Genomic DNA, 12,314 nt, shown 5'->3' on the forward strand with positions numbered 1-12,314 from the left:
ATTGGTGTTTTCATTATTCTGATAGTTGCTCTGCATCATGTGGGTGTCAGTTTGTCTTCCGTTGGAAACATGTTCTTGTGTTTAATGGGACAAATATTGTAAAGCTGCACAGAGAAGCAGGAATTGGGACTCCTGCGTGAATGTTTTCTCCTAAAATTTGTTTGATTTCTCATTTTCCATTTTTATTTTGCACTTTATTAAACTGCAGTTTGTTTACATGCATTTGTTTTTTTGCCCATTAGTTAATTGGCAGTAACATGTTTGAGGATTTGCAGCCTCTTGGTGGTTGAACCCGTTTCACTTTTAGCCTCATTTTCTCCGTATCTTCTTCCATGTCTGTTTTCTCCAGGGAAAACGGCTGAAGCCTTTTTTTGCTGGAATCATATGTATTTAATCCCCCCTGGGGATGCATGTTGAGCATTACAGATGTTGCTCATGCCGGCGGGTTGTTGTTGCAGAGTTTATCCTATCGATCAGTGTTTAAGCTTTAATGCATTAAGGCAGAGGGCAAGCCGTTGTTCATGCTGATGTGAGCATATTCGTGTGCACTGCTCTTGAATAAAAATCATTTAAATAGACGTTTGTATTTCCTGCTACTAAACTTACTAAATGTTTTGAATAGTTCTTGTTCCACTGAATGTTGTGAAGTAATGAATGCAGAATGAATGCTCAGAAAAGGTTCCCAACTGATTTTATTTCTTTTTCTTTCTTTTTTTTCCATCTTTTCCTGCAGGAGCTCCAGATCCGACGGCAGGGGCGAGTGTGGACGACGAGAACTGCTGGCATCTGGACGAGGAGCAAGTCCAGGAACAAGTCAAGCTCTTTCTCTCCCAGGGCGGGTACCATGGCTCGGGAAAGCAGCTTAACTTACTGTTCAGCAAGGTACCAACCCTGAAACCACATAAGTTCTTCTTCTTAATCCTTATTTACCCAGGTAAATGTTTATTCATTGAGATTAAACTCTTCTTGACTAGATCCTCCTATATAGGAGGCATCATAAGATCCTACAGTCTAAAAGATGTTTGCAGACACCAGGAAGCAGCAATGCTAACATGTAGCATAGCAACATGACTAGAGAAACTCGGCTAAAAGACTCTACCAAGCATCAGCATCTAAACCAAACAGTTAAAAAACCCCAACAGTTCTATGTGAATGTAGGAAACATGAGAACAGCTCTGTCCACTTCAGAGCTTCTGCTAATTTCTCCACACAAACCAGGAGTCACATGACAGCAGAGACTCTGCTGGTTACAAAGACGTCTGTCTCATCACTGTGGGACAGAAACTCTGGAGCTAGCAGCCAGAACCAGAATCATGTCTTACTTTTGCTGTTTGTGGAGAAAAGTTTGATTCCAGAAACTCTGCTAATGTGTTCTCCGATGACTCTCTTTGTTTAACATGAACCATGAAGGTCCTGCTGGTTTCCATGGAGATGAAGGTTTTATAGTGAAGGGTTCACTCTTCTTATCATAGACTATCTTCACTTCTTTCTGGATCCTCATGGTGTTTCTAAGGTGAATGTGGGTCTATCCCTGGATCCTCTTGACTCTAACCATTGATAGAGGTGTCCATCATCATCATCATCATCGGCCAATAGCTTCCTGACATAATTACCTGCGTAACACCTCTATTAAAACACCTGGAAACCTGCCCAGGTTCACTTTTTACCTCCTACTGTAGCACAGTTCCTCCTATTACTCATTACTTTACAACAACATGAGGATTACTTTACTCATTCCTGGATGAATTGGGCTGCTTTTCTCTGGTGTTGACTAAAAGATGTGTGTTTTCTTTTAGGAGGAAATAACCATTTACAAAATTCTACTCACAATACCCCATAATGACAATGTGAAAAAGTTTTTTTTTTGTTTGTTTTTTGCAAATTTATTAAAAATAAAACACTAAGAAATCACACGTACATAAGTATTTACAGCATTTGCTCAATACTTCCTTGATGCACTTTTGGCAGCAATTCCAGCCTCAAGTCTTTCTGACACATATCGTGAATACTTTCCAGATGCACTGTATCTTGATTGTGACACTTCTGTAGTAATCTCGTATATCTCTGGAGTATCACCAGGGCCTGTATTGGGTCCTGTTTACACTCTGTGTATGTTTATATGCAGATGACAGTCTTCTGTGTATGTAGCTCCTCATCAACTACTTTTCAGTGATGTGTTTAATGTGTTTGGAGTTTTTAGATTTTACCCAGTCTTGGTTTAGGTTGCAGGGGTGAACATTCATAAAAAGTTGGAATAGCTTGTGAACTATTTTGTTATGTTTTTTTTTTTGTAATTGGCAGGTTATGTAGGACTTTTTCCCCATATTATCACCAAACTCTGGGCTCTATAAAAAACTCAAAATATGTTTACAATGAACCCAAATTTCTTCTGTCTCTGCAGGTGAGAGAGATGCTGAAGATGAGGGACTCCAACGGTGCTCGCATGCTAACGCTAATCACAGAGCAGTTCATGGGTGACCCCAGACTGGCACTGTGGAGGCAACAGGGGACCACCATGACGGACAAGTACCGGCAGCTGTGGGACGAGCTAGGTACAGAAAATAGAAGTAAACTGTGTTTGATAAACTAGTAGTCGTTTAAAACTATGTTAGCTAATTTTTGCATTGCTGCATTCTAAGTTATAAAAATGGTTTGTTAAATATGTTTGTGGTTTTCACACACACACAAAAAATCTATCTTTTTCCTACTTAGATATTATGGTTTTTTGTGTTATTTTAGGTTCCAGTGTGTCTGTACAGGATGTCATAATAAAAAATAACCCTAAAATCACACATGAGGTTGTGCTAAACAGAATTAAAGCAAACAAGGCCGGTAAACTGGTTTAAAGATAAAGTATAATGGTTAAAACAAAAGTTGTCAATAATAGCCAATTATAACCCAGAGGATTATAAAGGTGAAAAGGCTACAGGACCTATACCTGGACTTGGGAATCTTCTGTTTGGAAACTAAATTATAAAAATGCTTTAGAACATTTCTTTTGGAGAGCAGGAAACACATTCAGCTTTGACGTCCAGCTTCCTTAAACAGAGTAGCAGCTGTTTGACACATAAATAAAACTGAAACAGTGGAAGTAAAGAAACTACACCACCAATCTGGAATTAAATACGCTTGCTTCTACAGACCATTAAACACTTGTGTTAAAACAGCAGAACTATCCATGAAAAAGACGCTTTTAGTTTTTTTTCCATCTGTATAACATTCAGTGATCGCGTCATGTTGCTGTAAACCCAACTAGGGTCAAACATAATTACAAAAATAATTTAAAAAATCTCATTTTAATATCACATTAGATAAACATTAACTTCATTTTACCAAACTATTGAATATTTACCTTTACTTTAGTGTACGAAGCTGGTATTTATCCTGCTTATGATGAAACATATTCAGTTCCTTTCTCTGCAACTCTTTTATGGCTGCTCTTTAGGCTGGTGGGGCGTCCTCCGTTGTGATTTTTTATATAACTACAGAAATCTGACGAGGATGATTTGATCCGTTTGTTTGGAGTGAGTAAGTTCCTCTGCTATACTTTCCCACACTAACATGGAATAAAAGAACAAAGCAGCACAAGCAATAACGTTTTTGTTCTGAGTTGCTCTGATTTGCAGACATGGTTCAGACATAGTCCTTAATGGAAAGTAATGATAGTGAAACACAATTAAATGTGCAATTAAGTAATTGTGACATCTAGTCAGAAATTGATGATGCTGATGTGTCTTCAGTAAAAAAAATACATGGCCTTCATTGTTGAGAGAAACAGGAAAACAGCTTTGTGTTTACTGCAAATTAGCATATTCTGGTCTGTTAGCATGCTAAGCTAACACGGCCAATGTCATGCATCATAATTAGTATCCCAATTAGCATTCAAACTGTTAAAGTTGATATTTAAGATGTTTCTGTCTTTTTCATGATCAGAAGTCCCAAATATTCCCCCATCATTTTGCAAAGCTAATTATTACCTTACATTATAATTTGTGTTAGCTTATAATTCTGAATGAAAATGATCCATTCTGGTCTTGAGCTGGCTCGGTTTCGATGTTCAGGCAGGATGTGGGATCCTGATCCCTCGTCTTCACCACCTGCTCCCTCTGTTTTTAAATGCAGAGGCTTGCTGCCCCTGTTTCCAGATCATTTCACTTCACTACGGGGAGTTGTGATGCTCTCTGTGGCTCAGACTAATTCCCGGAGTCTCACACTGAGCACGTCTGCAGGAGCAGGATAATTCAGCTGTCCAGCAACAGAAGAAAAGACTTCTTTGGTTTATTTTCTTGTTACTCACAATAATTCATCACTTCTGAATGTTATCAATGCAACATGTAGATGTAGAAGAGTCCTAATTTGTTTGTTGTCAGATCTACTTCCTGTTCCACCATCTTTGTTTATTGGAGACTTTCTCTGCGTTTCGTCACTCTGCCGTCGTCTCTGTTCCAGCCCGAACAAAGAGTCTCCCCTCCCCCTCTCCCATCCCTTCCTCACCTCTCCTTCCAGCTCACCTCCTGTTTCATTTTGTCATCTGTCATCCTTCATTTATCCCTAAACACATTCAGGTTTCTCTGGCTTTCCTCCTCCGGGCTCTTTTCCCAGCTTTAGCCAGCAACAATTAATCGACTTATCGATCAGAGGGAAATTAATCAACGTGACTGATTACACATCTAATCATACTGAAAGCAAAAGCATCTTTGCTCTTCTGTCTCTTCATGTGGAGAACGATTGTTTTTCTCTCCATTGTTTCATGTGATCAGACAAATAGAAAAAGTCAGATTAACAGTTTTATCTTCCACAGCAGCAACCGTCACCGCGGTTAGAATTATAATCCAAACCGTCACCACGGTTAGAATTATAATCCAAACCGTCACCGCGGTTAGAATTATAATCCAAACCGTCACCGCGGTTAGAATTATAATCCAAACCGTCGCCGCGGTTAGAATTATAATCCAAACCGTCGCCGCGGTTAGAATTATAATCCAAACCGTCGCCGCGGTTAGAATTATAATCCAAACCGTCGCCGCGGTTAGAATTATAATCCAAACCGTCGCCGCGGTTAGAACCTCGGTTAGAATTATAATCCAAACCGTCGCCACGGTTAGAATTATAATCCAAACCGTCGCCGCGGTTAGAATTATAATCCAAACCGTCGCCGCGGTTAGAATTATAATCCAAACCGTCGCCGCGGTTAGAATTATAATCCAAACCGTCGCCGCGGTTAGAATTATAATCCAAACCGTCGCCGCGGTTAGAATTATAATCCAAACCGTTGCCGCGGTTAGAATTATAATCCAAACCGTCGCCGCGGTTAGAACCGCGGTTAGAATTATAATCCAAACCGTCGCCGCGGTTAGAATTATAATCCAAACCGTTGCCGCGGTTAGAATTATAATCCAAACCGTCGCCGAGGTTAGAATTATAATCCAAACCGTCGCCGCGGTTAGAATTATAATCCAAACCGTCGCCGCGGTTAGAATTATAATCCAAAAAATTATTTTATTTAATAATGATTGCTTTTTCAGGCTGGTTGGTCGGGATGGATGTTAGCTTAGCCAACATCCTTCTCTCACCCACCATTTTCACTGAGTCCAGAGGACAGAAACTGGACAAAGCTGGTCACCCTCACCAGCTCGTCCTGCCTCCTCATGTCCCAGTGGACCCACTTCCCAGACAGAACCCAGCATAGAAAATGGCTGAGGCAAATATGATGCCATAAAAGATCTATAAACTATATATTTACCCCAAATGACTAAAATGTTGATATTTAATAAGAGAATTGATTCTAGAATATAAAAAGCTGGTCTGGATATTTCAGTATCGATCTGCAGCTTTCAGTCTCTTTGTTGTTGTTCTGCATAAAAAAATATGTCAAAGTTTAGAAAAAAGCTTCTAAAAGTTCCCAACCAAACCAGAACACCGTAATAAGCCTCTTGTTAAACCACTTTTTGATTTGTTTCAGATAGCAATGCTCTTTTTCCAGGCAGCCCTAAAAAGTTTAATTTCATTTAAAAGATACAAGACTTTTTATCTAAAAGCTAAAAACTCAGCTGTAGATCACCTTTACTCGACTCTACTTTCCCTGGTTCTGAGGTTGATGATGAAGCTGTTGCTCGGGAACCTTGGAGTGATTTGTGTGGATGTGTCTGTGCAGGCGCCCTGTGGATGTGCATCGTGCTGAACCCCCACTGTAAACCCGAGCAGAAGGGATTCTGGCTTCGACTGCTTCGCAGGTGGAACTGTGTGGACGTCTGTCCCTTGGAGGACGGTAACCATGGCAGCGAGCTGACCAATCTGACCAACGCTCTGCCCCAGGGCCCTCCCGGCAACCCAGGTGAGATGAAGATGATGTGGCCTCCCTTTGTTTTTATCTTGGGATCCTCTCCTACATCGTTTCTCTCCTCCTCCTGTATTAACACTATTAAGTCCTGCTCCTGCATTCTCCCCCTCTCTTTTAATCAAGTCTCCCTTCTCCAGTCTCGGTGCTTGTGAGCTTTATTAGCTTTTCAGTCTGAATGATTCAGGTCCTGCAGCTTTTTCTGGTTTTTCTTCATCATTTTCTTCCACCAAATCTGAGAAAATACAGACTTATCGATGTTTCTGTCCAAGGTTTCAAACAAGAAGAGAGGAGCTTTTATTACTGCTGCCACATGTTATTGGATTAGAACCACCGAGTGATTGGATTAATCACTACTACAGCTCCCATAATGTCTTGGGGATGTAAACAGGAAGTAAACCACTGCCATGAGTCGTAGCTTTTTGTTTAGTGTGCATTTGTTGACATTTTGTAACTAGTCCCAGGTTATTGGCAGAATCACAGAAAGAAAACATTAAAAAATGGGATCATTCTCAGGATTCTGCAGATGTAACAGCTAACAGGGTGAATTTAGATGTACCCAGATCTAAACAGTCAATCTGGACTCATGCAGACCACAGAGTCCACATGTGGACTCGTCATGACAAGCACCAGGACAAAGAAAATCAGGAAGTTTTCCAGGTTTGGGAAAACTCTTGTAAACAAAGGTCTGAGATCTGATCGAATCTCAGCATCCAACCCATTTGTAAAGAACCTTTCTGGGTCTAAAACCATCTCCGTCTTCCTCAGACTCCCTGACTCGTCCTCACCGAACCGTCTTCACCCGAGCCATTGAGGCCTGCGACCTGCACTGGCAGGACCCCCACCTGCAGCACATCATCACAGAGGACCACTGCGCCAACTACTGTTACCATGACAACCTGGACAGCTCTCTCTTTGATGCCCAAGGGTGGCCCCTGTGGCACGGTAAGTGGACTGGGAGTCTTTAGCATAAGGACAGATGGAAGAGGACAAACAGAGTGAATAAAATGTCTCCTCGTCTTTTGTACCGTAGAGCACGTCCCTACGGCGTGCGCCCGCGTAGACGCCCTGCGATCACATGGCTACCCAAAGGAGGCTCTCAGGCTGGCCATCGCCATCGTCAACACGCTGCAGAGGCAGCAGCAGAAACAGCTGGAGCTCTTCCACACACATAAAAAAGGTCAGTTCATCCTCCCGCTGTCAGAGGTCTGCAGCCATTTTTATTTCACTACTCTTCCTCCAGCATCTGTCCATCATGGATGTACATCTACATCAGGGCAAAGTCTGGTCCTCGAGATCTACCACCTGCAACTTTTAGATGCAACCCTTCTCCAACACACCTGAATCAAATGACTGGCTTGTTACCAGGCCTCTGCAGAGCTGAATGACATGCAGATGACATCTGATTCACATGTGTTGGAGAAGAGTTGCATCTAAAAGTTTTTCTTTCTTTTGATCTGAGTCGAGGGTGTTGTTAACACAACAAAACATAAACAAGTTCAAAGTTTGTTTGGTATCAACAGCAGTAACTTTGCATGCAGTGTCATGGCTGCCAGTTTCCATAGAAGAAACACCACAAAATCACATCTGAAAGAGTGTTTGCATAAAAGGGTTAAATGAACGAGTCCAAACATACAGCACGAAGGTTTAACCCTCTACTACACCGTGTTGCCTTCAGGAAACATACCAAGTTTTGACCTTGCACGTTCCCTAAATGTATCGCTTTGAATGATGCAATATTTTAAGCAGGATGGAAGACCATAGCCAACCAATAACATGCTTTAATTTGTCACATGACCCTCTGGAAGCCAAACTGAGATCCTCTTTGGTGGACTTTTTCAAAGAAAACAGCTATGCTCTTTTGCTCTATATCATCCCTGCTATTTTTCTTTCTGGCCAGAGTAAAGCTTTATTTTTCATAGTTTCATTCAAGTCATTTAATTAAATAATGAGAATTTGTGCCTAAAACCTTCACTCAGTACTAAACATCATCTGGTTTAAACCCTGCAATAACGCTGCAGCGTGTTTGTGTTTCTGCAGAGCTGCTCCACAGAGGAGTAACATCCATCACCAACCTGGAGGGTTGGGTGGGCCACCCTCTGGACCCCATCGGTACTCTGTTCAGCACCCTCATGGAGACGTGGAGGAGCGGCGAGGATGGAGCCACGCTCGACCTCTCAGGTACAAACACAGCAGCAGAAACGGTTTCCCGGCTTCCTGAACGCACCCTCACCCAGCAGTGATCGTCTCTGCAGGCCCTCGGGCCAGAATCAGCAGAGATGACAGCGACGTGCTGATTGGCCTCCAGTCATCCTCCAGTAACAGCTCATGAATAAGAAATGCAGCAGGAAAAACACCCCAATTAAAACACATTAATTATGCAGAGAGCTCCGTTAGATCAATTCAGCGTGCTGCAGCTCATTCGGGAAGTATCCAGACATCTTCACTTTATCAAGATTCATTTCAGTAAAATAAAAGCACTTTTCTTTTTCACTTTTAAATGCTGAAAACTGATCCGAAATCACCTACTAACAGCTCTTCATCGAGCTCTGTTCGACTGCAGCTTCCAGTCTCTGCAGGTCCAGCAGATCTGGATGTTGGTCCGTCTATCTGGTTCCTGCTTCCAGATCTGAACGGCTACCTCCACGTTTTTGAGTCCTGACACAATAAAAACCAGTTTGAGCGTCTGTTCAGTCATTTGCTTCCCAAGTCTCAACCCTCTGAGCCCTCAGCTTTTTTTAAAATATTGGTCAAAAGTAATGAAATGAGTTTATCTCTGCCACCACAGGGTCCATGTGAATACTTCTTTAGTCACGGTAAAGGGAAGACTTGTGGGACGTGTGAATATCAGTATGTGTTACTGGTGAAGGAGGGATGAAGATGGCCTTCAGGATGAATCTCAATATCTCTGTGGAATAATTCAACCTTCCATCAGATCATAGAACGATATGTGGTCATTTTCTCTGCATTGGTCAACGCTGATGAAGTGAAGCAGAACAAAGTTGGAGGTTTTAGCCCGGACACATTCAGGAGGCGTCTCCAAACCAAAAGCCCTGTTTCCACCAGCGGGTCCTGCTCGGGATGGAACGGTTTAGACCAGTAAACCTTGATGTTGCGTTTCCACAGTAACCGTATCCTTACCAATGTGTCAGCTCCATAACAGCAGGATGCAAAAAAAGCGCCACAACATCTACCTCGAATTCTAACGAAGAAGAACACGACCCAGAAACAAAGGAGAAACTTGATCCAGCAGTTTCTCTTCTTTCTTCTTGTTTTCTAGCTTTAAAAAACAATAAATCCACAGAATATTTAAACATGAAGCTGTTCCTACTTTGTTCTTGTTACACAAGAAGTGACTCTTTCGACCAATCAGCGGATCGTAGTGTGTCAAGCTCCACCCTTTAGGGTCAGATCAGTGAAGATTGGACCCCAAGAGAAGGGTTCAAACATGTTGGGACCATTCGGATAGTCCGGTACCCTTTTCAGTTTTCGCCTGTGGAAATGCAAAAAGATGTGTACTGAGCTGGACGTGAAACGGGGCTCAAGTCTTCCAGCTTCTGAAAAGTTAAAGGTGGATTTTGTAGCTCCCATCAAAACTTTTCACCACAAAGTTGGTGGAGATTTATGAGATGAGGTGCATGTTTTCAGTCCTGTTCAAGATTCAGAATTTCGTATTTTCTTGCAGGCTCCGTTTTTAGCACAAACATGGTAACAAAAACATGAACTCTATAGCTTTTTTGTTTATTAATTGCTAAACAAATAAAGTCCTTCATTAACAGACATATGAAACAAAAGCAGCAAGAACAACAAGCTGCCGTCTCATCTCGTTAACACAGACTGGATTTATCCTCTTCCAGGATCCGTCATTTCTGGCAAAACAAGAACTCTGTGAGTTTTAATTACCTGAAAAAAAATTGATTATGATGATGGGTGATTGTGGGTCATTTTCAGACACAGTAAACAAAATGTATAAAATCTAAAAGTGAAGCTGTCTGAATTCACTGCAGCTGAACTGATGTTGCTTTGTCTAGAAAGGCTTCAATTAAGGCTCTGCTATTTTTATCTGTGTGGCGTTCAGGGACCGGCGTCTCTCCTGGGAGGAACCGTGAGGTCTGCCAAGACATCATTAAACCATTAAAACGCATGATTACTGTCCTCAGGAGGATGCACACTGTGAAAGAGGAACACTAGAATGAACAAATAGATCAATTGATTTATCAATATTCTGCTCGGTCCACATCCCAGAGGGGACGTCTTCCTCTCCCAGTCGTCCCTCACCCCGTCCTCTGTCCTCTCCCCCTCAGGCTCACAGGGCTCAGGCAGGAGGGTGGACGGTCCTGTTGCCATGGCGCAGCGTTTTCTAGAGGAAGGCAAGTCATTGGTGTCATTGGCTGTGGAGACGGCTCTGATTGGTCTAGGGCAGCAGAGGGTGATGCCAGACGGCCTCTATGCCCAGGAGAAGGTGTGTCGCAACGAAGAGCAGCTACTGGCCAAACTTCAGGAAGTCAACCTGGACGACACGCTGGTGAAGGTCTTCAAGAAGCAAGCCGCTTACCTGCTAGAGGGTGAGTTACGTCCAGCCTCTGCAGCATCCGCTGAACAAGGCGGTGACGGCTTCACTCAAGGATTTCACACTGCAAATTTTCCATATGACCAAATTTCATTTGGTCAGCAAGAAAAGTGGACAAAAATTTTATAAAAGTAACCCCATGCCTAACTTTATTTACAATTAACTAAACTAACTAGTAAAAAATAAGGAAAAAGAAAAAAAGGACTGGAATAAAACGAAAAACATGTTAAATAAATAATAATAATAATAAATATACAGATAAATAATGTAAAATAATACAAGAATTTTAATAAATAGATTAAATTGCATAAAACAAAGAGCATTTAAATAATATAAAATTATTAATTGAATAAAAAGAAATTACTTAGATATTAGAATAAATATTAATCATTAGATAACTACTTTTGCCCACAGTTAAAAGTTAATAACAATAACGGTGTCGTTGAGTTAAAACAACGATGATAAAGGTCATATATGGGAGGAGAAAAGTGCCACAAAGAAACTCATAAATATAGCATTTAATATTCAACTAAATGTGTTATTAATTCATTAAAATTAGAGAAATACATTAATAAATGTATTAATTTAATTAAAATTAAATTTTATTTTATATAAAATATATGCTATTTGTTCACTACTTAATTAATTAAGGCTACTTCTAAAATTACATTCTTCTTGATTTGTTGCTGCTAACAGGTAAAGCTGGCATCAACATCTAGATTAATACCGCTCCAACGTGTCGACCGGCTCTGCAGGAATCTTGTTTTTGGGATCAGGTTTTTTTTTTTTTACTTTATTTTTATACGTTTTAACAAACAAAGCAGTAAAACACCGGAAACTAAAAGGGAGGGTCACTGGGGGTGAAACAGACAGAAGACATTAAGGTCTATATCGATTATAGTCCAGCCATTTTGCCCAACGCTTAGAGAAAATAATAGCAAGTAGTAAGTCAGTTTCTCCATAGAATGTATTTCCTTAATTATTGCCATCCATTGATCTTTTTGAGGAGTGTCCGTTTTGAGCCAGTTCCTTGTAATGGCCCTTTTAGAAGCAGTTGTTAGGATTTTAAAGAGGTACTTATCCTTATTCTCTATTACATTTCCCAACAGCAGACCCAGCAGAAAGTACTTGGGATCCCTTGGTACAGAATATGTCAGAATAAAACCCTCTCCCAAAAAAGCTGCAGTTTAGTCCATAACCAGAAGATATGGGAGTGACTGGCCTATGTGTGCCCACACCGTCTCCAACAATATTGCTGGTGACTCTTTATCAAAGCAGAGATTTGTGGTGTAACAAAAAATCTAATCAAGCTTTTCCAGCCAAATTCCCTCCATCTTCTAGAACTAGTCGAGGTTTGCTGTGTGACACACATTGTACACCAGTCACCCTCTGATAAGTCGATCCCCA

The 12,314-nt window shown here is 41.2% G+C and overlaps 1 protein-coding gene across 1 annotated transcript in view; it reads left to right on the forward strand.

Moving 5' to 3' along the window:
* Window positions 1–12,314, forward strand: part of LOC121629662 (zinc finger SWIM domain-containing protein 6-like) — a 50,915-nt gene that overhangs the window by 22,225 nt on the left and 16,376 nt on the right. The window contains 7 exon segments of the mRNA XM_041969371.1: window positions 734–882; window positions 2,402–2,552; window positions 6,155–6,334; window positions 7,106–7,282; window positions 7,371–7,517; window positions 8,378–8,518; window positions 10,642–10,902. Of these exon segments, the coding sequence (XP_041825305.1) occupies window positions 734–882; window positions 2,402–2,552; window positions 6,155–6,334; window positions 7,106–7,282; window positions 7,371–7,517; window positions 8,378–8,518; window positions 10,642–10,902 (1,206 nt within the window).

The sequence above is a fragment of the Melanotaenia boesemani genome, chromosome 19 (genome assembly GCF_017639745.1).
Source record: "Melanotaenia boesemani isolate fMelBoe1 chromosome 19, fMelBoe1.pri, whole genome shotgun sequence".
Lineage (NCBI taxonomy): Eukaryota > Metazoa > Chordata > Actinopteri > Atheriniformes > Melanotaeniidae > Melanotaenia > Melanotaenia boesemani.